The sequence below is a fragment of the Chiloscyllium punctatum genome, chromosome 7 (genome assembly GCF_047496795.1).
Source record: "Chiloscyllium punctatum isolate Juve2018m chromosome 7, sChiPun1.3, whole genome shotgun sequence".
Taxonomy (NCBI): Eukaryota; Metazoa; Chordata; class Chondrichthyes; order Orectolobiformes; family Hemiscylliidae; genus Chiloscyllium; species Chiloscyllium punctatum.
Window position 1 is genome coordinate 122,984,198 of NC_092745.1, and position 27,889 is coordinate 123,012,086.

The 27,889-nt window shown below is 41.8% G+C and overlaps 1 protein-coding gene across 2 annotated transcripts in view; it reads right to left on the bottom strand.

The window, feature by feature from the left end:
- zzz3 (zinc finger, ZZ-type containing 3) overlaps window positions 1-27,889 on the bottom strand; it is a 117,501-nt gene that overhangs the window by 60,649 nt on the left and 28,963 nt on the right. For both annotated transcript variants that reach the window (XM_072574756.1, XM_072574757.1), the window contains one exon: window positions 19,299-20,847. In XM_072574756.1, the coding sequence (XP_072430857.1) occupies window positions 19,299-20,785 (1,487 nt within the window). In that variant the 5' untranslated portion in view covers window positions 20,786-20,847. The remainder of the gene's footprint in view (window positions 1-19,298; window positions 20,848-27,889) is intronic.

Below are 27,889 nucleotides of genomic sequence, written 5' to 3' on the forward strand. Positions count from 1 at the left end.
ACTGAGGCCAATGGTCATTAAAATTCAAGTGCGCAAGAGGCCAAAACTGATAGAAGTTTTACAGGGATTATAAAAACCCGATGTTAAAGACAGTGATTAGGCAGAGGCCACAGAGGGAATGGAAAACATGAACAAATGTTTCAAAGTCTGGAAACTGCTTAACAACCAGGTGCCAAAGTAAGTCAGTAGATCCAAATGAGATAGGTAAGCCCAACTAATGATGATTTCGGGCACAAGCAGCAGAGTTTTGAAGTATCTTGGTCCAAGGCAATTAAAGTCGATTTCAGAGTGTTCCAGCTCACAATGTGCCATTAGTTTGAAGGAGTTGGTCAACAGACATTCTTCTTCACCTCTAGATCCAAAACTTCTCAATGCACATGTATACAGACAAAACAGATGTTAATTTCATGTGCCGGGAAAGAAGGAAAACACTTGCACTTACGTAGCACCTTCTACTGAAACAAAAGAACTGTGTAACTAATTGTTCTTGGAAATACTTTTGCAATGAGGAAGAAACAGCAAGTTCCCACAAACAACAATGCAATAAATTAGAACAGCTGGGAACTTCTTTAAGTTGTCAAGTGATCAAAAATGTTTTGTTCTGGACACCTCTGCTGCTGTTCAGAGTGTCATGGGGTTTTTTTTCCATATCTATTAAGAAGGGGAGATGGGGATTTCTACGATTTTATCTGAAAGATGGCACACCCAACAGTGCAGCATTCCCTCAATACTGCACCAGACCTAATTTGGACTTTCAGTCTGCTATTTATTCAGCCATAGTTAACACATTATTAAACGGGTTCACCTCAGGTAAAATGAAACACACTGGGCAAAGGCATCAGCTTTAACACATGAAGTCTGTAACTAATTCTTATCTGGACTCAGTCAGGCTTGCAATGAAATATTTTCTTTTCCCTTTGATTTTCTTTTTGCTTTTCTTGCTTCAAGGCTTTTAAGCCACCCGCTAAGCACTTTGAAAATAATAACTGCAAAGCAGGAACACCGCTAGCAGCTGAGGAGTCCTGGATTTAATCAGGAATTACTTGTTTTAGTTTACAGTTGCCCTGCTCAGAGATGTTATTACACACCTCTGGAGCAAGTGGGAGAGGAATTCAGGCCTTCCGGGCCAGGGTGTAGGGACACTACCACTGCACCTCTGGGTGGCCTAGGAATTGGTTGCTACTTGTTACTTGGTCCAAGGCAATTAAAGCCAATTTCAGAGCATAACAGCTCACAATGTGCCATTAGTTTGAAGGTGGACACTACAGTCAGTCTGTGGATATTATTCTTTACCTCTAGATCCCAAACCTATCCAGATGCTCACAATAACACAAAGGTTATGCATTCCGGTCCCACTCCAAAAATATAGGAACGTAATCCAGTGCAGGCATTCCTGACAGAAATCATCCAAAGCCCTAAATCACTGAGAGATCATTCTGCACACCTATTGCTTCACCATTTGTGGAGGGTTCCTGTGCACAAACTGCCTATCAATTTGCCTTCATCACAACACCAACTACACCTCAAGCGCACTTCAGTCATTAAAAGTGCATTAGGACATCTTTGGGCGGCACGGTGGCACAGTGGTTAGCACTGCTGCCTCACAGCACCAGAGACCCAGGTTCAATTCCCGCCTGAGGCGACTGACTGTGTGGAGTTTGCACATTCTCCCCGTGTCTGCGTGGGTTTCCTCCGGGTGCTCTGGTTTCCTCCCACAGTCCAAAGATGTGCAGGGTCAGGTGAATTGGCCATGCTAAATTACCCGTAGCGTTAGGTAAGGGGTAGATGTAGGGGTATGGGTGGGTTGCGCTTCGGCGGGGCGGTGTGGACTTGTTGGGCCGAAGGGCCTGTTTCCACACTGTAAGTAATCTAATCTAATCTAATCTAATCCAGAAAAGTGCCTTTCTTTCCAGACCGCTGTATGTAAGCACCCCTTCGCAGTGTATGAAGTTAGTTCAATCAGTCTGCAGTGGGACCTTAGCCTCAGTTCTGAAAAGCCAGATGTTTTGAATACCACACCTTAAAACAGATTCAACGATGGATGGAGCATGTTCTACCTCCTGAGGCTCGTGAAAGCCACAGATTCGCAAAGACAACCCGAGGGCCAGCACTTCTCGGGGAAAGCGGTGAGGTTGAGAAGCAGAGTCCTTCACGATAACCTCAGCTGGTGGAGGCTCTTCTCTGCATCGCAGCAGTCCAACCAAGCGACCGAGCCAGCCCCTTTGGAGGTAATATCATGGTCTGGCAGTTGGCTCGTGATGCAGAGTATTGAAGACGTGGGTTCAATTCCTGCTCGGGCCAAGGTTACCATGAAGGACTCTCCCTCTCCTCCACCTGAGGCAAGGTGACCCTCACTTTAAGCCAGTATCAGTTGTCTCTCTCTCTCTCTCTCCCTCGTTCATAAAAGAGCAGCCCTGGGGTCCTTTGGAATCATAACTTCAGAGGCAACAACAACGTGGATAAGGGGTTTGGTAGAAAAGCTGAGATAGTGCGATGTGCCGACACAGACATAACTAAACTGCTTTGATGATTGATAGTGGGTTTGCAGCTCAAGATAAGGGAAGCCACCAGGCTATCTGCAAGGCCAGACTCAAAACAAATAGCAAGGTAAGCAGGAGTGAGTAACAAGTTGCAGAGGTCAAGACCTTATTTTTAAAAGGCTGCAATTTCAATTAGGAAAGCCATCAATAATTTTGTGCTAAATATTCAATAATAGCATGAAAGTGGTCATGGGGTCAGAGAAACGGAGGATGGTTAATACTAAGGTTAGTAACCTATGTACAAAAACTGATACCAGGTGCTGCCTGTGGTGTTCAAGAGAGGCATTTGGAAGGGACAGTAGAGGAATTGTGTATCTGTAAAATAATTATTCAAAGGCAGCACAGTGGCTCAGTGGTTAATACTGCAGCCTCACAGAGTCAGGAACCAGGGTTCAATTCCAGCCTCGGGCAACCATCTGTGTGGAGTTTGCATACTCTCCCTGTGTCTGCCTGGGTTTCCTCCGGGTGCTCTGGTTTCCTCCCATAATCCAAAGATGTGTGGGTCAGGTGAATTGGCCATGTTCAATTGCCCATAGTGTTAAGTGCATTAGTCAGGGATAAATATAGGGTAGGGGAATGGGTCTGGGTGGGCTACTCTTTGGAAAGTCAGTGTGGACTTCTTGGGCTGAAGGGTCTATTTCCATACTGTAGGGAATCTAATTTAATTTAATATATTAAAAAAATGCAAAGCCTTTCACTGAATATATAATGCAGAATCACAAAACTTACCTTTATATAGTACCTTTAACATTATGGGACATCTTAAGTCACTTCACAAGAGTATGATGAAACAAAATGCAAAGAAACCCCAGTCTGTACTTTAGTAGCTATGTATATGTACTGCATTCAATATGTGGCTTTACTGCCACCTTGTGGTAACAGGACAGCATTATCAAACAGAAGGAGAAACTGCTGCAAAATTCAGCATCAGTGGGGAAATTAGAGGTAAAGTTTCGAGTCTGGTGACTCAAAGCTTGTGTTTTTGTTTCAGATGTCTAGCATCCGCAGCTCTTTGTTTTATGACAGTATTATTACGTTGAACATACAAGGTCTGGAGAAGGGTCACGGGACCTGACGTGTTTTCTCATCACTGACACTATCAGATCTGTTGAGTTTATAGAGCAATTTCTTGTTTTTGTTTCAGATTTCCAGCATCCGCAGTATTGTGCTTTATTATAGCAAGATCAAGTTATCAAATTTCTTTCAAAAGATGTCCTGGCATTCTACAATGCAAACACCATCCTGTTTTCAGTAAACTTAATATCTGCCTTCTAATTTTCTTTATGTGCTTGACAGAAGCACAGACTTCTTTGTGCAGTTTCACAGCTGCTGGCATCTCTTGCACCTCACCCATCCAGCATTATTCATAAAACATTACAGCGCAATACAGGCCCTTCGGCCCTCAATGTTGCACCGCCCTGTCACACGAATCTGAAGCCCATCCCACCTACACAATTCCATGTATGTCCATTTGCGTTAGTCAGGGGGAAATGACGACTTAAATGCACTTAAACTTGGCGAACCTACTACTGATGCAGGCAAAGCATCCCATACCCTTACTACTCTCCGGGTAAAGAAACTACCTCTGGCATCTGTCTTATACCTATCTCCCCTCACTTTAAAGTTGCGTCCCTTCGTGTTTGCTGTCCCCATACTGCATTCTCTGGATGGTAAAAGAGATGGACAATACATAGAAAGATAGGGGTGTAGCACTAGTAACAAAAAATAGAAAATGCTGAAAAACTCAGCAAGCCTGGCAGCATCTGGGGACAGAAAGCAGAGTTAACATTTCAATTTCCGCGACTCCCCTTATTCTTCAAAACCGGTGGACCAATGGTGGGGTGATACTGTCACTGGATGAGCAGTCCAGACAATCAGAGCGGTGCTGGAATCGCACAGCAGATCAGGCAGCATCAAAGGAGCAGGAAAATTGACATTTTGGGCAAAAGCCCTTTTCCTGCTCCTCAGTTGCTACCTGACCTGCTGTGCTTTTCCAGCACCGCTCTGATCTAAACCCTGGTTTCCAGCATCTGCAGTCCTCACTTTTGCCTAGTCCAGACAATCAGATTAGAGCTCGTCGGGCTCAAATCCCACCACAGAAGCTGGCAGAATTTTAAAATCAGTAAATAAATGGAATAGTGTCAGGCATAAATACGGTGGCACAGTGGTTAGCACTGCTGCCTCACAGCACCAGGGTCCCAGGTTTGATTCCAGCCTCAGGCGAATGTCTGTGTGGAGTTTGCACATTCTCCCTATGTCTGCGTGGGTTTCCTCCGGGTGCTCCAGTTTCCTCCCACAGACCAAAGATGTGCAGGTCAGGTGAATTGGCCATGCTAAATTGCCCATAGGTTAGGGCGTTAGTCAGGGGGAAATGGGTCTGGCTGGGTTACTCTTCAGAGGGTCGGTGTTGGGCCAAAGGGTCTGTTTCTACACTGTAGGGAATCAAATCTAATCTAATCTAAAACTCTGATTGCCCTAAGTGCCCATCTTGTTCATTATTGTTCTTAAGGGAAGGAAACCTGCTATTCTTATCTGGGGCCTGGCTTACAAGGGATTCCAGAACCATAGAAATGTTGCTGACTCTGAACAGGCCTCAAATAGCAAACCACTCAGTTCAAGCGTAATGATGATGCATAGGACACACATCTCCAGAACAAAAATTACCATGGAGTGATCATAATTAAGCCTAATCTGATATTTACTGGAATACAGTATATCAACAATTTGAGACATGGCACAAGCTCAGTGCTGTGTGGGCAACAACTAATAAATTTGGACTGCTTGCAGCCTTTCAGCCCATTAGCCTTCAACAGTCAAGATTGCGCCTGATCAACTACCTGAATATTTTCGCATACTAGTCCTATATCCCTGGACATTATTAATATAGAGAAATGGAGGAATTTGTCTTGAAACTACTCAAGAACTGAGTTTTAGAAACCTTTTGGGGTGTGAATTCCAAAGGTTCTCTGTGTGAAGACATTCCTCCTCATTTCAGTACTCAATGGGTTGCCTCTGAGGGAGGGTCACCGGGCCCAAAACGTTAACTCTTGACCTTTCTTCATAGATGCTGCCTGAGCTGCTGAGCTTTTCCAGCAACTTCTGCTTTTGTTTCTGATTTACAACATCTGCAGTTGTTTTGGCTGCCAAGAATTAGTCTGGCAACCTTGGGAGCACTCACCCTATAGAAAATACATTCCCACTTAGGTAAGGAGCCCATGGCTGCACACAATGCTCAAAGTGCAGCCTCACTCAGGTTCTATATAACTGAAGTATTCGTGACTCGTATCCTCTTGTGTGATAAAAGCTAACACACCATTCATCTTCTTAACTGCATGTTTGCTTTCACAGACTTATGAACAATTTTATGAAGCAGGCTAGATCCCCTCAAAAACATTTCAAGAAGGTAGCCTAGACCCTAACTTTGCTGGCTGTTTTAAGCAGGTGTAAGGTAGATACTCCAGGAGTGATGCAGCTGGTCAAACCACTTAGTTTAAAACAAAACAGAATTTATTTACAGACTACCGAAGGAAACACAAGCAAAAGAAAACAGAATTTAAAATAACCCCTATTTGAAAGCACGACCAACACGATATCCCCAACTTAAACTACTCGGATTTCCTGCAACATCCCATAAATGCACTCCTTGGCAAAAAGGTCAATTCAAGCACAGGTTCTTACAGGAGAGAGAGAGAGAGAGATGGCAGAGAAGATCAGCGAGGGATCATTGGCAGAATCATGGAACCTTTTTTCCAACAGCTTCTCAGAGCCCCCAGCTAAAACTAAACCAAACTAGAGAATTCCCTGGACTGGGAGAACTGGCCCTTCCCCTTTCATTGTACAACTGCTTTTTAAAAAATCTAAAAGCCCTTTTATCTCATTGTTGCCCTAGGCAGTATCTGTTAGCCATTATAAAGTGGCCTAAACCCAGACAAATCAGAACCTCTGCCTTTTACAACCCCTTTGAAATAAACCAAGGACAACATCACCTTGTTAAGGGAGCAGCACTGTCACAATGAGAACACCCATGCCCCTTTGAACTTTCCAACCTTTCACCACTGAAGTACTCTGCACTCTGTTCTTCCTGCAATGTGGATATACACATTATATTCTGTCTGCAACGTCCTTGCCCACTCATTTGAAGCTTCTGCAATCAACACACATTCCTATCAATTTTATGTCAACCACAAACTTGGAAAATTTTTAAAATAATTCATTCTTGGGATGTGGGCTTTGCTGGCTGGCTGGCCCAGCATTTATTGCCTGTCCCCTAGGTGCCCTTGAGAAGGTGGAGGAGAGCTGCCTTCCTGAACCTGAACCGCTGCTTTCCACGTGCTGTAGCCTGACCCACAATGTTGTTAGGGAGGAAATTCCAGGATCTTGACCCAGTGACAGTGAAGGTACAGCAATATATTTCCAAGTCAGGACGGCGCGTGGCTTGGAAGATGATCTGCTGCCCTTGTCCTTCGATATGGAAGTGGTCGTGGGTTTGGAAGGTGCTGTTCAAGGATCTCTAATGAATTTCTGTAGTGCACCCTGTAGATAGTACACACTGCTGCAGGTGAGTGTCAGTAGTGGAAAGAGTGAATGTTTGCAGATGTGGTGCCAATCAAAGGGGCTGCTTTATCCTGATTGGTGCCAAGCCTCTCGAGTGTTAATGGAGCTGCACCCATACAGGAAAATGGGAGGTATTCCATCACACTCCTGCTTATTAAATATTAAGTTCCCATTATCTAAATCAGTGATTAAGATAATGAACAGTTGAAGGCTTTCTGGTACCCCAGTAGACAGAGCCAGTCAACCTGAGAATGACCAATTTATTCCTACAGTTTTCTTTCCATTAACCAATCCTCAATCCATGCTAGTATATTACCTAGTACCCCACATGCTTTGTTTACCAATTTCCTGTCTGGGACTACACTGAAGCCTACACCGAAAATCCAAAAGCACCACATTTGTAGGTTCATCATTATTTAATCTGCGAGCAACCTCCACAAAACATCTATTGTGTCAAAAAATGATTTCCCATTCATAAATCCATGTTTACTCTGCTCTATCAGATCATCGTTTTTCAGGTGTCCAGTTATGTTATCCTTTTAACAGAGTTAAGTATTTGACCTATTATCGAGGTCAGGTTACCAGTCTGTAGTTCCCAGTGGGCTCTCATTCCTTTCTTAAACAGTGGATTACATTTGCAACTATCTAATCCTTTGGCACCATTCCAAAATATTTCAAGAATAATTCTGGAAGATTATTAATGCATTCACTCTTTCTATAGTCACTTTTCTTTTAAGAATCTTCCAGAAATCTGATAAACTCCCAGAGACTTGAGAACGGCCAATGAAACACCTTTATTGGAAAAGGGATGGAGGCGATAAAACAGGCCAGTTAACATTTGCAATTGTAGAAAATGTTAAAGGATGTAAACCAGGGCATTTCAAAATATATAATTGGATCAAACAGAATCAGCAAGGCCTCACAAAGGGAAATCATGCCTTGCAAATTTATTGGAATTCTTTGAGGTGATAACAAGCAGGAGAAAGGGGAAGCAGTCACTGTAACATATTTGAATTTTCAGAAGGCACTTGATAAGGTACCACACGTTAGGCTATTTGAGAAGGGAACAGCCTAGGTGTTGGAGGCAGTATGGATAGAGAATTGACTAACCAATAATAGAGTTGGGATAAGGGCATTTTCAGGAAGGCAATCTTAAATTAGTCAAAGGAATCAGTGCTGGGTCCTAACTGTTTACAACATACATTAATAACTTGGATCAAGAGAGTGAATGTACTGTAGCCAAGTTTCCAGTCGGCACAAAATTAGGTTGGAAGGCAAGTGGCAAGAATGATACCAACAGTCTGCAGAGGGATACAGACTAAGCAAATGGGCAAAAACCTCACAGATGGAATATAATGTGGGGAAAAAAATGTGAGGCTATATGCACCTTGGAGGGAAGAACATAGATGCTGAATATTAGTTCAATGGAGCAAGACTGCAGAAATCTACAGGACAATGGCATCTGGAAGTTCTGCTGCATGGTTCATAAAAAGCTAGCAGCCAAATTCAACAGATAAGGGAAGGCAAACATCCTTTATTCCAAAGACAATGATGTATGAAAGCAGGGAGGTTTTACTAAAACTATACAGGGTATTAATCAGCTCACAGCTGGAATACTGTGAATACTGAAATACAGTTTTGGGCCCCTTATCTACAGGAAATGGAAGGAAAGCTAAATCATGATTTTGTGACTATCTTCACTGTCCCTTTGGCCCAACAAATCCACACCAACCCTCCGAACAGTAACCCATCCAGACCCATTTCCCTCTAACTAATGCACATAACACAATGGGCAATTTAGCATGGCTAATCCACCTAACCTGCACATCTTTGGATTGTGGGAGGAAACCGGAGCACTCAAAGAAAACTCACACAGACAGACAGAGGGAGAATGTGCAAACTCTACCAAAGACAGTTGTCAGAGGCTAGAATCGAACCTGGGTTCCTGGCGCTGTGGGGCTAACCACTGAGCCACCGTGCCACCCCAGAAAGGTGTATTAGCACTGGAGGCAATTCAGAAAAGGTTCACAGAGGTGATACTGGGATGGAGGGGCTGTCTTATGGGGGAGGCTGAGCAAGTTGGGCCAGAACTCAAAAATTTAGAACATTAAAGGTGACCTTATTGAGACTAACAAGATTCTTAAGGGGCTTGATAGGTTAGATGCTGAAAGATGTTTTCCCTTGTGGAAGAGTATCGGACCAGACAACATAATCTCAGAATTAGGGGCTGTCTGTTTAATACAGAGATGAAGAGAAATTTCTTCTCCCAGAAGGTAGTGAATCTGTGGGGATTGCCCACCAGACGGCTGTCATCGGGAATGGCTCATTAAACATATTCAAGGTTGAGATAGTTTTTCAAATCAGTAAGGGAATCAACGGTTATGAAGACAAGGCAGGAAAGTGGAGTTGAGGATTATCAGATCAGCCACCATCTTATTAAATGGCAGAGCATATTCAATGAACCAAATGGCTACCGTGTCTTATGGTCAATACTCTCAGATGTAGATCATTAGGTACTGTCAGTCTTCATTCATTTATCTAATACATTTTTCTTAACATCAATTTATTTCAGTTTCTTGTTCTCACTAGTTCAATGGATTGCTATTATTCTGGGGATATTTCTTAAATCTTCCTCAGTGAAGACAGTCACAAAATCATTATTTAGCTTTCCTTCCATTTCCTATTATAAGTCTCTGTCTCTGGCTATAATGGATCCACATTTGCTTTTGCACCAATATTTTCCTTTTCACATTTCAATAGTTACTTTTACAGTCTTTTTTTGGTCTCTTCCTAGGTTAGTCATATTTTATTCTCCTATTATCATTTTCATGAGACTCCTTTGCTGAATTCTAAAATGCTCCAAAGTGCTACTTTTTTGGCAACTTTATGAATCTCGTCCTTTGATGTTATACAATCTTTAGCTTCCTGCTTGACTCACTTTCCTCTGGATTTTTGGTTCTTAAAGAAATGTGTGCTTGTTGTAAGCCATGTATTAATCTGTTACACACTTCTCTACATTCTTGAATGTTTTTTCTCAGTTTGCCGGACTGAACTTTTCCATCAGACCTTGATTGTTCCCTCGGTTACATTGTAAACACGTGTTGAATTACACAGTTTACAAACTTAATGGAAAATTCTAGCACATTATGGTCGCTCCTCTCTAAAGCTTGTTTTACAGCACGGTTATTATTTGGCCTTTTCTCACTGCAGAATACTTGATGCAAAATGGTCTGTTCCCTACTTGGCTCCTCACCACAACTCTAGAAATCCACAGTACTGAGATACTCTTTACACATAATCAGTCGACATGTAGACTGAAATCACCCACGATTACTGCACTATCCTTGTTACATACATCTTGAATTTCCTGATTTATATCTGGCCTTATGTTAGAGTCACAGATGTACAGCACGGGAACAGACTGTTCGGTCCAACTAGTCCATGCCAACCAGATATTCCAAGTTAACCTAATCACATTTGCCACCACTTGGTCCACATCCCTCCAAACCTTTCCTATTCAAGTACCCATCCAGACGCCTTTTACATCTTGTAATTGTACCGGCCTTGACCATTTCCTCTGGCAGCTCATAACACACACACCCCATCTGCGTTCTTCCTAACCATGTCAAGATCGTGTCTCATGAATATATTGATCCCATCCCTTATCAGTGCTACCTGACATCCTTTTGCTGTTTACCTGTCCTTCCCAAATAATGATACGCTAGAAGATTCAGTTTCTAGCCTTGGTTTCTAAAATTAGATCGTACCCATTTACTTCCATCTTTGCCGTCTACTATCCTGTCACCAATGCTGCATGCATTCTGATAGTGCCTTTAGTTCTGAGCTCTGAGCATTACGTTATACTTTGACTCGATTTGATATTAGCATTTGTTTCTGCTGAGTTCCACTTTCTTTTTGAACAACCTTCCTGCCAAAGCTCTCCATTACTGGGGAGTTACTTTGCATCACATCTGAATCTAGGCAAAAGTGAGGACTGCAGATGCTGGAGTCAAGAGTGTAGTGCTGGAACAGCACAGCAGGTCATGCAGCATCCAAGAAGCAGGAAAATCTGAAGGGTTTTTGCCCAGAACGTCAACTTTCCTGCTCCTCGGATGCTGCCTGACCTGCTGTGCTTTTCCAGCACTACAATCTTGACTCATACCTAGATCTGTAGACTAACTGATAGTCACTGATTACAGGTTTAGATTAGATTAGGTTCCCTACAGTGTGGAAACAGGCCCTTTGGCCCAACAAGTCCACATTGACCCTTCAAAGAGTAACCCACCTCCCCTCTGACTAATGCAGCTAACACTATGGACAATTTAATATAGCCAATTCACCCGGCCTGCACATCTTTGGAATGTAAGAGGAAACCGGAGGAAACCCAAGCAGACATTGGGAGAATGTGCAAACTCCACACAGACAGTTGCCAGTGACTGGAATCCAACCCGGATTCAAGGTGATGTGAGGCAACCGTGCTAACCACTGAGCCACTGTGCCGCCCTCAGGTTGTTCTGCTATAGCGCACGTTTCGTTCATGCAAATTGACGAATCGGGGACACTGTTTCTAAAGCGCAAACTTTTAAAGAGTCTTTTGGCTGTAACATGATTTAAGCACTATTTCCAAAACATGGTTTTTCTATAGTGTAGGGTTGTACAAGAACACAACCAGTGCATTATAGAAGAACTACCTGGATTCATATTTACTCAACAACTTACTATTATATCACAGGACCAAGTCCAGGTAGACAGGTCAGTCGTCCTTTCTCATGTAGCAATGCTTGTGTACACAACGTATACACACACACACTTACAGGTCAGCAATCAGATTTACCAAGGTCTCCAACATCCAATTACTCAGTTGAAAGTACCAAGGACAAAACTATGCAATAATCTGCTAATTAAGTACAGCTAATTGAACTAGAGAACTACCCGCATATGGATGGATCAGCTGCTCACCAAACAATCAATAAAGCTTGTGTGGGGAAAATTGGGCAAGGAGAACACTTGGAAGCAAATCAATGATTTTCAGAGATATCTACATCAAATACAAATTACAATAATGGGTACTTCCTAGGTCTGCTCCTTAGTGAGTGGTTTCTTTCACAGCCAATGTATGAATCAATGCCAAAATGCACCATTCTGATATCTAGTTTGTGATATACTGCGAACATAAGTTTGCCAAATCAAGTGTGTTTAACATTAGAAATCTGTTTGAATAACCAAATTTTGAAGTAATGAATGAATTCCAAGTTGGCCAAGGGGCTGAGACCCAAACAGACTTGAGGTCTGCTAGGCTCTAGTGCAGTACCTAATCACACACACTAAGAGGAAGTGTGTTAGCACTTCTTCAATCATTCGAGCATTGCACAGACAGTACACATCCTTCTGTGGAAGCTACCTTGCAAATTCACCTTCCCCCACACCCCCTAAACAGTTTCACTCATTAAAAAAATGAACTGTGGAGACACTCAGCCTCTGCTTGAGGGATAGAAAGAGGTTATAGAGAGGGAGCGATAGGTTAAGTAGGTGGGCAAAAACTTGGCAAATGGAGCATAATGTGATAAAATGTGAAGTTGTCCATTTTGGAAGAGAGAAAAAAAGAACAGTGTATTATTTAAATGGAGAGAAACTGCAGAAAGATGCAACATAGAGCCACCTGAGGGTACTTATGCACAGAAAGACAAAGCTAGCACACAGGTAATCAGGAGGGTTAATGGATTGATGGGCCTTATTTCAAGGGGGTTGGAGTATGAGAGTAGGGAAGTCTTACTGCAACTGTACAAAGTGCTGGTGAGACCATTCTTAACTACTTTGGGCAGTTTTGGTTCCCCTCATTTAAGGAAAGATGTTATTTCATTGGATGGCTGTTCAAAGAAGGTCCACGAGGATGATCCCTGGGATAGAGTGATTATCTCATGAGCAAAGATTGAACAGGTTCAGACTCTACTCACTGGATTTGAGAAGACTGAGAAGTGATCTCATTGAGACATACAGGATTTTTAGGGGCTTGAGAGAGTAAATGCTGAGAGGGTGAGTGAAGCAGGTGCAAGGGGCTGAAAGGCCAACTCCTCTTATTATGGTCTTAATAAGTGCTCAACTGGTCATTCAAGATCTTGGAATCCATTGTGAAGGATCAGATTTCTGAATACTTTCAAGTGTATGCTAAAAATAGGGCAAAGTCAGCATGGCCTCATCAAGGGGAAGTCATGCCTGACAAAGCTGAGACAATTCTTTGAGGTGGGAACGAGCAAGTTAGACCAAGGAGAGGCAATGGATGTTATCTACCTGGACTTTAAGAAAGCCTTTGACTTTAAGAAAGCCCTTGAATGGCAGAGCAGACTCAATGAGGCTACTGAGTAAGGTAACAGCCCATGGTCTTAGAGACAAGGTGCTAGCATGAATAGAAGCTTGGATGCCTGGCAGGAAGCAAAGAGTGGGGATAAAAGGGTCTTTCTGAGGATGGTTGTCAGTGACAAGTGATGTTCCGCAAAGCTCAGTGTTAGGACCATAACTTTTCACTTCTGTGATGCTGCTGCTCCTTTAACGAGATTCTGTTCTCCTTGCTTTTTTCCCCCAGAAGGGTCGTAAACGCACAGTCTGGGAGGTCCAGGTTTCAAGTGTTTGAACGGCATCATTAAGTTGGGATAATCTGTTAGGTTAAGTTATTCTACATTCTGTTCTCTTTGTTTGGTAATCATTCAGTAATCTTGCAAATAAATTCTGTTTTGTTTAAGTTCAAGTTGTGCCAGCTGCATCACTCCTGGAATATCCACTTTACGCCTGCCTAAAATAACTTGCAAGTTAAGCTCCAGGCGACTTTCTTGGAATGTTGTGAGGAGTTTTGGTCCATAATACTTTATACATTAATGATCTAAATAAAGGAACAGAGGGCATTCTGAGTAAGTTTGCAGACAATACAAAGATACATAGAAGAACAGGTAGCATTGAGGAGGCGGGGAGGCTGCAGGAGAATTTGAACAGGTTAGAATTGGCATCAAGTGGTAGGTAGAATATAACATGGGAAAGTGCGAGGTCATGCACTTTGGTAGGAAGAAGAGGGGCATGGAATATTTCCTAAATTGTGAGAAAAATTCAGAAGTTTGAAGTGCAAAGAGACTTAGGAATTCTAGCCCAGGATTCTCTCAAGATAAACTTGCAGGATCAGTCAGTGGTTAGGAAGGGAAATGCAACCATGGCATTTATTTTGAGAGGACTTGAATATAAAAGCAGGGGCGTACTTCTGAGGCTCAATAAGGCTCTGATCAGACCACACACGGAATAGTGCGCACAGTTTTGGGCCCCATATCTCAGGAATGATGTACTAGCCTTGAAGCATGTTCAAAGGTGGTTCATGAGAATGGTCCTAGGAATGAAAAGCTTAATATTTGAGGAACTTTTGAGGACTCTGCATCTATACCCAATGGAGTTTTGAAGGATATGGTGGGGTGGGGAGGGTGGGGGGAAGAAATACATACAGAATACTGAATGGCCTGGACAGAATTGATCTTTCCTTTGGTAAGACTTGGACTTGACAGCACCGCCATAGAGATAAGGAGAAACTTCTTCAGCCAGAGAGTGGTGAATCTATGGAACTCATTGCCACAGAAGGCTGGGGAGGCCAAGTCATTGAGGTATATTTAAAATGGGTTTTTGAGTGTCAAGTGGATCAGGGTTACGGGAAGAAAGTGGGAGAGTGGGGTTGAGAAACCTATCAGTCATGTTTGAATGTCAGAGCAGACTCAATGGGCTGAATGGCCTAATTTCTGCTCCTTTGTCTTATTATCTTACGGTCATCCAAGGTTACAGACCAAACATTGGAAAATGGAATTAGAGTAGCGCAATCTTGATGACACAATGGACCCAATATGCTTTCTGTGCTGTGAAACTCTCTCTATTACAGAGTTACTACTAAGTCTGTACCCACAGCTTTTCAGGCAACGAACTTCAAATCATTCCAACAGATCAACATGTAAACAAACATTCTCATCTGCACCCCAATACATCAGCCACAAACTTGTCTCCAAACCAAGTCTAAGTTGTTTAAGAAAATTTGTAAAAACCCAAAGTAATAACCCTTGGGAACACCTTGCAAACCACCTCGCAGTCAGAAGACCATCCTTTCACTTCTTGTTACTAATTTAATTCCATTGCCCTCCAGCCACGTTCTCCTTAACCTCATGATCTTCCCATGTTCTTTATAGGTCTCCTATGTTAACTTCCAGAGTTTGAATTTAATAAATCCAGGATGGCTCTCCTTTATTATCCCGCACCTTTCCAAAAAAAAAGTTAATTTTACACCTGATAAAGTTCTCCAAACATTTTCAACTGGATATATACTATGAGAATTTCACACTCCTTTATGATGTTTTATCAAAAATGCCAGTGACAGTGCTGCACTGTCCAGCCAAACTTCAGTGTCCAAGCTTGGAAATATTTGCATCCAAACCGACGTGCGTGCCAAATACTGCAGCCAATTCACATGCTTTTGCTAACATTTGGGGCTGTTCCTCTAGCAGTGAACTAATATTTGCAACCATTCGCACATTCTTATATTTGGAACACACTGTGTCTGGGGAAGTGATTGCAGTTACATGACTAACATGGTAGAGTAATTTATTAAGAATTAGCATAAGAGGCAAGCCTTGGTGCAAATGACATTAATGACATAATGTTAAAGAATATTGACTCAAGTGAAATGCTTTTTCTTTAGTGCGTACACAGTACAAGCAAGTAAACAGAGTCAGAGTTTTACAACCAACACCTCAGGGAGATTACTTGGTCACTTACTCCATCTGTTGGAGTTTGCCTGTGTACAGGTTGACTGCCATGTTTCTTACAACAATGGTAACGACAGGTACAGCTTCAAAACCATTTCAAAGCACCAAGCATTTTGTGATTTCCCCAAGGTACAAAAAGCACCATACAAATCTCCCATTTCACTTAACATTAATTTTCAACAACTTTCTGGCAGCCCTTCTCATGCCTCCTTATCGAACTTGTAAAGCCACTTTCTTATCTCACTTTTAGTTTCATACCAACTAATTTGGTGACAAATGTTTAGTCTACACTCATTGGACTTGATAAATGCACTTATGCTGCATGCTCAATATTTTACTTTAAAGCCTTCTAAGCAATAACCCTTTAAGTGTCAAGCAGAAAAACATTTTCTTTTGATCTGGAGTCAATTTATTTTACAAGAATCTAGTGATATATGTATATTTCTGCTAGCAAATGGCAAGCGTACTCAAGGTGGCCTCAGACTGTACGAGGGGCACTTTAACTGAGGGTTAGGTAAATTTCACAGCTAGATATCAGAACCATGCACTTCAGATTTCCTGAAATAAATGTTGTGTGGGAACCAACGGTGCTAGAGTTTGAGGTACTGCAGCACTCTCTATTGGTGCCAATAAAGCTTGTAGTGGGAAGAACAGACAAAAACAATTTCAGTTAATACTGGTGTTTGAATTTCAAAGCTTTTTTTAAAAACTGAAACAGTGGCACACCACTTATACAAAAATGCAGCTGCAATAGGGGAGAGAATGGCAATACACTGCCAGCGGTGCTGAGCTCATACTAAATGTCTGTAATATATTTGTAATGCCAACTTTCAAAACACATCTTACAGGGAATAAACCATCCTTTTGATTGCGTTCTCGGGTGCGATTTCATCAGTACCTAGACATTCATATCAAAATGACAAATTTGTGAACCTCGAAGCCATATATTCATTGCAGCACAGCAGGTGGTCATATGGTCCTCTGACACTCTGCAGTACAATACAATTATCTGATTCGCCTATTTTTTTATCTGTAATCCTGCAAGTTTAGGCTCCCTTAAGTATCCATCCAATTTATTTTGAAATCATTTGTCATCTCTGTTCCAAATGCATTCAATTCCATCTCTTTATCTGCCCCTTTTGTTAACCCATATCCTGTTACAACCAACTAATATCATGCTCACTGTATGCCACATCTCCAAGTTCCACAAAGGAAAATTTTCAGATTTTATACTATATTCCAAAAAGCAATAATCTTAGCTGAACCTTGAGTGAACACCACTAACCATTCTCCCCCAGTCTGAAACATACAATTGCCATGACTCACTATTTTCTGATCTGAAGCAATATTTTTATCATAACTGACAGGCTGTCTGTGCTATGAGCCTGCATTTTGTTAACAGGCCTTTAATCTTGTGCTTTGTCAAATGCTTTTTTAACATCTGTAGAGACAGCATCCTCCGCATTCCCCTCAATATTCCTGATGTCAGGGGTTAAGATTAGATTAGATTCCCTACAGATTGGGAACAGGCCCTTCGGCCCAACAGGTCCTCCAAAGAGTAACCCACCCAGACTCTTGTAATGCACTTAACACTACGGGCAATTTAGCATGGCCAGTTCACCTGACCTGCACATCTTTGGACTGTGGGAGGAAACAGAAGCACCCGGAGGAAACCCACGCAGACATGGAGAATGTGCAAACTCCACACAATCACATGAGGCTGGAATCAAACCTGGGTCCCTGGTTCTGTGAGGCAGCAGTGTTAACCACTGAGCCACCACGCTGCCTTATACTTAACCGTTAACTAACATCACTGATAGAGATGATCTAATCATTATCTCACTGTGCTCATGAGAGCACTAATTAACTGCCATAACTGCTACACAACAATACAGACAATACTTCCAAAAGCCCTTTATAACTTGCACAATGTTTTGGGATATGATTGGGATTATAAACATTCAAGCCCTTCCATTCTGAACAGCATCTATGTCACCATGGGTAGACTATAAGATATAGGACTCTGGATTAGTGGTGCTGGTAGAGCACAGCAGTTCAGGCAGCATCCAAGGAGCTTTGAAATCGACGTTTCGGGCAAAAGCCCTTCATCAGGAATAAAGGCAGTGAGCCTGAAGCGTGGAGAGATAAGCTAGAGGAGCAGCAGAAAGGGGCCAATTAGTCCATTGAGGCTGCACTGCCATTCGATGAGATCATGGCTGATCTGATAAATCCTCAAGCCCAATTTCCTGCCTTTACCCATGACCCTTGATTCTCTTCCCAAGTCAAAATTTGTCTCTCTCAGCTTGGATCACACTTAATGACCCAGCCTCTGTGATAAAGAATTCCATAGATTCATTACCCTCAGAAAAAAATTCTTCCTCAACTCTGCCTTCAACTGGTAACCCCTTATTCTGAGATTATGCCCTCTGGTCATAGACTCTCCCATGAGAGGAAACAAAATTTCCACATCTATGAGGCACTATGTGCATTGCTGGCTCATTCCAAAAAAGTGAAAACTTCTACCTAGGTCCATTGCCTACCAACTGGCTACCAAGGCAAGACCACTCAATATAAGAAAAACTCGCTTCAAGTTACAGACCACTGAGGTGTTGGATTTAGTTTTAAAATATGATCAAAAATGCATTTTCATTATATTTACTCATTGCATCACTTTTCCACCAACAAACATACAAATCTTGTAAACGAATTCTTTATTATGTAGCAGAACTTGGAGAACATAACTTGCCTCAAATACAAATAAAAGGAATAATTCTGGAACACCACTATGCACTTTGATTTCATACTAATTAGTTTGGGGCCTTCGTTATTCCAGCCAAGAATGCACTGGTATAAAACAGTATTTGTCACATTAAAACCAAGAAAAACAGAGCTCACATTGTCTTTCAGTAATCTTCACATCCATAAACATATCCTGATCTTTTCAATAATAACCAATACAATCTCTCCTTTTAGTCACATTCCACAAGATGGACTCAGGGACAAGATACTTGCAGTAAATCATTATCAAAGCACATTCATTGCTTTTCAATGGTTCTGCAGCTTTTGGATTAATATGATGTTGCACGTTATTCTGCCGTCAACAGAGCAATTGCATGCCCCGCTATCTCTAGGAACTCAGCCTGCAGGTTATCCTGCATGCAGTGAGCAAATTGCTTTGGCACTGATATCCTGCCTGCAAACGGTAAGAACAATAAAATCTGTGACAAATGATTGCTAACACCTGTCAAGAATGCTTCAACCAAATTCTGTTCTTCCAAAACTTACTTGGAACCAACACGGTCTAGAAGGACTGCGAAATGACAGGGAGAGGAGGCATGCATTGAGAGAACAGATAAAATGTGACATTTCTTTTTGTTCCTTTTGTGAAACAAACAGATGTTACGGTTACCATGGTTACACATACTCTTTGTTGTGTTTCAGTGCCACATGATCCGATTCAAAGTAGTACACATCAGGCTCTTCCTCCTCCTCCTCTCGAGATTGCTGGCTGCTGCTCTCCCTGCTCACGGACAAGCGTCCTCTGTCTGAGCCACGCTCTTGAGAAGGTGAGTCTGGCACACTGCCACTGAAACCTTCTCCAGGCCCGTCCTGGGGCAGCTCTCCTTTAGCCTGAGAGTTGCCCTCTTCCAATTTCACACAGTGCTCAATGTCTGCAGCCACTCCTGCCCCTCCAGTCTTTTCACATTCATGAAGACTGAGAGATTTGTCTTCTGCCTGCCCACTATCCCTGGGGGGTGAACTTATCTTTTGAGAGCTGCACTTGTTACCTGCAGCCCTTCTGGGTGAAGTTCTCAGTGCATATCTGTGTTCTTGAGGTTCAAGCAAGGGACCAGGTCCACAGTCCAGCACTGCAGAAGGGTCAGGCACCCCTGAGATCTGTTCAACGTCCTGAGCAGCATCAATACTGCAACTGGCATTTTCAAAACACTGTTCCTTTGACTGGAACAAACTATATCCCACAACGTCAACCTCTTCCTCAGATTCCCTGATTTGCAATGGGTTTTCAGTTGCTAGGATTGTGGTAGATTGTTGCGACACAGAGTGGCAGTCACTTATCGTCCTGTCGTCTTCCCACTCCGAATCTGTAGAAGGCACATCAGGCTCTGAGCAGGTGGCCGCCTTACTGCCATTAAGCAGCAGCGAGTGGCCACCCAAATTGCGGTTTTCAGTTTCTGTTGGTAAAATCGACGCACACGTATCAACAACATCAACACATTTTGGTTTACTGTTCAAATCATGAGGTTCACACTCATTGCACTCCACAGCAACAGCAGCATCTTTCTCACCGATCCCATTGGCAGCCTGGTGGGCCGACACCTCCTTCAGCAGCGCTGGGTCGTCACATCCGTCATCCAACTCGTTCGCCTTTTTGATCTCCCTTTTGTCACAATCATCCAGTAAAAGAAAGCGTCGAGCTCGTTTGAGCTGTGACAAGTCCCCATCATTGTTTGCAGCAGGGCCTTTTCGCTCAACTGAAGCCTTTTCATTTTTAACAAACGATGACGTATCATCTAGACCATCCGCGGATTCTGAGCGGGAGCATCGTTTTACCCGCTTGTAGACAGGCAGTATTGGGTCACAAATGTCCAAAACTTTCTTCTCGTGGTTATCCTTCTCAGAGCACGACAGTCCCCTTTTTCTAGGGCTCACCCAGGACTCGCGAGTGTGGTGCTGTTTGCATTCAGTAACCTTACCACCATTTACACCCTTCTGTTGCGGTACAGCATCCTGTTTCTTTTTTGGAGATCGCGACCTCAACTGAGGGAAAGGGGAGGAGTCGTCAGGGTGAACTATACTCCGGTTCCTCAAAGTTCGCCCACAGAAATTTTCATCCAAGCCATTTGAACCAACAGACGATCTTGTAACACGCTGGGATCGAAAAGCAGCCATACTATGGCAGATCCCTACAATATCACCATCATGCTTCCTTCATGAGCATCAGTGAAGACAACCTTGAGAATACAAGAGAGAAAAAATTAGGCCAGGTACAAAAAAAAACAAACAAATTAAGTGCAAATACCATCCAACCGCAAAATGACTTTCATCAAATAAGGTATAGTTTAAACTGGAGTGTGGTGCTGGAAAAGCACAGCAGGTCAGACAGCACCCAAGGAGAAGAATCGACGTTTCGAGCATAAGAATTCCTGGTGATGGGCTTAAGCCTGAAACATCGATTCTCCTGCTCCATAGATGCTTCCTGATCGGCTCTGCTTTTCCAGCACCACACTCTAGACTCTGATCTCCAGCATCTGCAGTCCTCACTCTCAGTTTAAACTGATTTTGGTTTCAGCTACTCATTATTTTCTCAGCTAATCATAGCTATTGGGAAGGAGATGTTGTTGCATAACCTGCTTTGTCTTCGTTACAGGAAGTAATCATGACAGTAACTATTAAATTTTTCAAATAAAAGATAAACATTTAAAGCCGAGGAGGAGCACAAGGGAATACAGCACAAAAATGTCATCAGCGCTGGTGTGATCTGGAGAAGAGTCACAACATAGTCACAACATGACAGGGTAAAAACCTATGGTACCGGCACAAAGTGATTTCTGAACGGTCAAATCAAGTTACAGCCAAAAACAATAAATGATTTGGCATTATAAATGACCAATAGTACAGATGGACAAATTGTCTAAATGTGAACAATGGGCCTTGAACAATGGTGAAAGAACAAGGAGCTCTAATTTTAGCAAGGCTTTCTTCCTGTCCAACTACCAGGTGCCTTTTAAACGGCACAAACTGCAAAATAAAAAGACTACTTCTGATTCATGGATACATGATTGGGGCCTTTATTTTGGCGCAAGGAGAACATTTCTGAGATGGATACTGATAACATAACAAAGAAGAAATAATTGGATGGTGGGGAATGACTGTTGACATTTGAAAGATTGACAAGATCACAGAAAGACTGGAAACCATGGAGAATGACAACTAACACCTTCAAGTTGGCCAGTTAAAGGAAGTGGAATAACGTGATTCCCACTTGCCCTTCCCAAACCTTCCCATTAACCCACAAAGTTAAAATACACACAACACCAGGTTATAGTCCAACAAGTTTAATTAGAAGCACTAGCTTTCAGAGTGCTACTCCTTCATCAGATGAAGGAACAGTGCTCCGAAAGCTAATGTGCTTCCAATTAAACCTGTTGGACTATAATCTGGTGTTGTGAGATTTTTAACTTTGTACACCCCAGTCCAACACTGGCATCTCCAAATCATTAACCAACAACACTTTCAGACCAGGCTGCATCCAGGGGAATGATTTCCTCGTCAGTGCCAAATGAAGCATTTGGCATGAAGCAATAAAGGAACTGTTGTAGACAATTCAGGCCATTGAGTTTGCTCTGATATTCATTCACATCATGCTCATCTTTATCTCCTTACCTGCCTTCAATGCAAATCCATTTATATCTCAACCTAATGGCCATATCTATTTCAATCTTACAAGTTCAAATTGTCCCAGAAACCACAGGCTGCTGTGAGAGGGGTTAGCCAGCAGTTCCTCTCCCATTGGTCTCCTTCCAAAGGAGGTGACTTTTAAGAAAAGCACAACCATAGTCAGCACCGCACTACACAGGGACCACCTCATATCATTCTTTTCACCTCTCCCTGCAATTCTCACGACCACTGTAGGCACTGACATCTTTCTGCACAAGGATTGCCGACCTCATGAGGGTAGCCTTTATTCAAGTGAGGAGCTTGAGAATTTTCAGATTCATTGACCATGAGTTGTTCCATCTGAACCCACTTATAATCAACATTCTAATCCATGGAAATTCTATACAGTAGGCTTCAAAAGACTGCACTTGGCTTTCTTTTTAAAGATGCACTTTCATATCAGAAGATTGTGCATTCAAATCCTAATCCATTGACACAAGCACAGAGGAATCGCAGCACAGTCAGAGATGCTCTAATAATCAGAATCAGATGCAGAGACTCCATCTGCTCTCTCAGTTAAAACTTCTGGCCCTATTTTTAGGAAGATTTTGCGGTGTAATACTTCTAAGCCAGGAGGCCTGGGGTGTGTCCAGAGGTGTGTCGTGACATCTTTGAAGAGGCTGATAAGAAAACATCTTGCCTTACTTTTAAAAATGTAGGAATGTCCTTTAGGTATCTTAGTCAAAATATATTCCTCAGTTACTGCTTAAACACATTTGATTTATTTAATTTTTGTTTGTGGGAGATTACTCCATGAACATGACTGCTGCGTTTCATATAAAAAAAACAGTAATGGTACTTCAAAAGGACGTTAGCTGTGAATAGTACAGGCCTAACAAGAAAACTTTAGGGCCCAAGAGTTCTCAATCTAATACGAGGCTTTCTGACAAAAGCACAACAAGGGTATGTTGCTATGTTCTGATGTAGCCCTGTGTGGCATTGTTATTTATTGGTTGCCAGTCAATACGGACAAGAACAGATCATAACAAACGGCCACAGTATTGAAATAAAATCTGTAAAAGGAATGAAAATAACACCAGTGCAGGAGCCACAAAGACCAAGCTCCTCAGTATTTTATCAATGATGTAAAAACACAGACAATCTGATGAACACCAAACTCCATGTATCAAACAGTAACCAATCAAAATCTTTGATCAAAGGCATGTTATTTGCACATCCAACACAAATATAGCAGCAATGAAAACATCCTTCTGATTATACAAAGGGAAACAGAATTCTTTCTGCTTTATTTATTGATTTAATTGCTGTAGCTAAACATTCTTTACACAGCAAGTAATTCAATTTGCTTCAGTTTACAGATACAAATAGTAGTTATGGTTATCTAGCACTTTATTGACATGAGGCTTAAACAGCTCATTACTCAGCAGATGTAGTGCAACAGTAAACTTACTCATGTCCAGAAATAAACAATCCTGGGTTTATGAATGTTTCATGTACTAATTACATATTGCTGATACAATTTGCACATAAACATTGCGCAGTGTAGGATGCACATCAATATAAACAGGAGCTCAGAGCCAAGGTTGTATCTCAAGCCAGAGTACCCTCAAAGGTGAAGACCACATCAAGTAAATGGTTAGATTTGCACATCAGATGGGAGTATAACTCCAGTTCATTGACAAACAGGGATTGAACGTTCACAGCCAGATGTTTTTCACACTTGGGGAAACTTGAAAAAGCAAAAGAAAATACTGGAAAATCAATCATTAACAGGTCTATCAATTGATAAAGAACGTTTGAACTTTTTGATCTCTGACCAGTTTACGGTACTTTTACCATAACAAAATGTCCCAAGTTGTTGAGTAATCATTACAGCAGGTGAGCATAAGCTTAACTAAAGACATGCAAATGTAAAAGGGCACAGAATTGGAAGTCAAGATCAATCAGGCATAATAATCTCATCAAATTGTAAAGGAGGCTCAGGGGCTGAATGGCCCACTCAGAGAGTTTGAGCAAGTTCTTAAATTAAGAGACAGGCAGAGAATGTTATGGAATTAATTCCAAAATTTAAAGTTCCACACATCAAAAAACTGCCAATAACAGGCCGAGCAAAATTGGAAATGTGCAGTTGGCCAGAACTGGGTAACACAAAGATCTTAGAAAGTTGTTGGATGGAAGGAGGTAGCAGAGATAATAAGAAACATGACCATGAAAGTGAGCTGGAACACAAGACGGAGAAACTTAAAAAGCTTTAATGGCAGAACAGTTGCCAACATTTCCTGTCTTTATTTCATAGATGTCTTATCAAAATAAGTATATAAAGTACTGCGTGATTGGTGAATGGTGTGTTGCATCTTTGTTAACACAATACACAGCCAGCAGTAGCGTTCTGATATATCAATTGTGCCTCATTTACCTGAACATAACAACACACTATAAGTAGTAGTGTGGCACATGCTATAAAATACTAAGAGTCATTTACAGATGCTTACACTATTATATGACTTGCTGATTTTTTTAAAACAGCAATCATTCATTTCAATAAACACAGTTTAAGGCTACTGCTTACTCTTTTCCTTGCAAAGTCACAACTGAATGTAGCAATAAAAATTAATAATGTAATAAAATCCATAAACTACAACTCTGTAAATGCAGTGCATATCTATTTAAAAATAATCTGACAAATTACGTATTATTGCAAAAACTGGAACTATGACTGATATTGTCTTAAATGTGCTTAGTGCAGCAATAATATAAAGGCTACAATGTACCAGTGGGACCATCCGCGGAGTTTTTGATGGGAATTATCCAAGAAGGATACATTTTCTCAGGGGCCTTTACCTCGAGAGTATCCAAGTCATTCATGCCAAGTAAAAGCAAATTACTGCGGATGCTGGAATCTGAAACCAAAAGAGAAAATGCTGGAAAATCTCAGCAAGTCTGGCAGCATCTGTAAGGAGAGAAAAGAGCTGACGTTTCAAGTCTAACTGACTCGAAAGCTGCTTTGACAAAGGGTCAGTTAGACTCAAAACATCAGCTCTTTTCTCTCCTTACAGATGCTGCCAGACCTGCTGAGATTTTCCAGCATTTTCTCTTTTGGTTTCATTCATGCCAAGAATGTTCCAAGTTTAGTCAATGGCATACATTAAATTAGCTGATTCCTGCTGGGGTCAAGCAGGGATCAAGTCATTTCGGACAGTTCAGGATGTCTTAGAGTATGAAAAATAGTAGGTGTACAGGAGTCAAGTATTAATCAGCTATTTACATTCAATTAGTAAAAGAAAACTTCTAAAGCCAAGCAACAGCCCTCTCATCTGCTAAATACAAGATGATCAGTTTGTTTAGTCTGGAGAGGAGTAATTCCTCAGTAATGTGCAATATTGTTTATGTCGAGTGTTTTCCCCAGCTTCACTTTGAAAAACTGCCGAATACACAGTCAGCCATGCTCACCGAATAGTCAGATGATGATGGGTTAAACACACCACTCCAGAAATGTCAGTATATAATACAGGGCAAAAGTGAGGACTGCAGATGCTGGAAACCTGAAGGATTTTTGCCCGAAACGTCAATTTTCCTGCTCTTCCAATGCTGCCTGACCTGTTGTGCTTTTCCAGCACTACTCTGATCTAAACCCCAGTAAATAATACAGGTTGACACTTTATTGCACTGTGGGATTTGCCATCTTCTGAATTAGATAAATACGAACACATACCATACATCCTAAAACATCCCTCAACCTATGTTAAAAAACACTTATGGAAACAAAGGATTCATAGGTGACATGGTAGGGCAGGTACGGAAAGGTCATAGTCCCTAGTGCAAGTGTCTAGGACCAGAAGGCATAATCACAAAATAAGGGTTTGCACATTCAGCCCTGATCTCATTAAATGGCAGTGCAGCTGTTTTTATTACCTGATGATTATGGGATCCTGCTTATCTCTTCTCTTGTTGCAATGGATTACACTTTAAAAAGTATTTGGCTGGTTGTGAAGTGCTTTGGAAGTTCAAAAACCTGAAAAGCATTATAGAACGCTCTTTCAAAACACATGATTAAATTAGATTCCCTACAATATAGAAACAGGCCATTCAGCCCAACAAGTCCACACCAACCCTCTGAAGAGTAACCCACCTAGATCCACACCCCTGACACAATAGGCCTAACACAATAGGCAATTTAGCATGGCCAAATCACCTGACCAACAAACTGTGGGAGGAAACCTGAGCACCTGAAGGAAACCCACACAGACACGGGCAGAATGTACAAACGCCACATGGACAGTCACCAGAGGCTGGAATTGAACCTGGGTCCCTGGCACTGCGAGGCAGCAGTGCTAACCAGTGAGCCACAGTGCCACCCCATGGTCAATGAAAACTTCCAGCAACAACTGTTTGAAAAAAAATGCCAAGTGAACTGAACAACTAGCACAAATCTTTATCAAACAGTGAATTGCAGAAGATGTAAAATTTTCTTGCAAACAATGATCCATCATCAACAGAAGTCTTATTTTGGTTCTCTACTCTGCCATTCAATAGAATGCAGTCTCCTGTTCTCTATCAGATGAGCCCTCCTCGTCGGTCTCTGCCTATGTTCTCGTAGTCATGATTCGGAGATGCTGGTGTTGGACTGGGGTGTACAAAGTTAAAAATCACACAACACCAGGTTATAGTCCAACAGGCTTAATTGGAAGCACTAGCTTTCGGAGCACCGCTGTTGGACTATAACCTGGTGTTGTGTGATTTTTAACTGTTATAGTAGCCATTCCCTGATGCAACGTTTCCATGGGAAAACACTGAAAAACCAATGGTTTACTACTCCTCATTTACATATGGAAAACAAACTTGAAAACAACAGGGCAGAGTAGTTTGCGCACCTGGAACAATGCTGCCATTGTGCAAAAGTGCATTTTATAATTACATTCACTGGGAAATTTAAAAAAATATTTATGGCTTGCTGCTGTTACATCACAAGTGACTGTGAACATGATTTGGAGAGGATCATTTAGCTCTTTCTAAAGGAATTAACACCACTTTGTTTAACATTTGACTGCAATTGATTATGAACAAAGCAACATGGCAAGTGTGAATCAAGGCGCAGCACCACAATACACTGTACCAATCTTTAACTGCAAACATATGTGCAGCGAGCTTCATGTCGGTTCTTGAAGAATGCGCTGGAAATGGAGTAGAAGGAAGGGTGAAGAAGCTCAAACATCAAAGGGATTTCACCAGGAATTTTAAAAGCAGGTCACAGCGCTGAAAAGGAATTCCAGAATGAAGGCAAAATCACAGCGAGACTGATGGAAAAAAATGCCAGTGTCGAAGAATACAGGCAGATGTATGGTTTGAGGTGAATAGAAATACGAACTGATCTAACAGAGAAAAAAGTCTTTCATCTCAGCGGGTGTTCATTTAAAAAATTAGCAGTTACCTCATTTATACCGAAGACATCCAGTTCTACCTCAACATTATTACTCTCTTTGGAATATTTTGCAATATTCAAGGCCTACAATAAAGTTAATTTAACGGTAGTTTATCTGTCAAACAACGTTTGAGTTTGTGCTTTAACACTGTGCAATAGTCTATTCGGAAACTGCT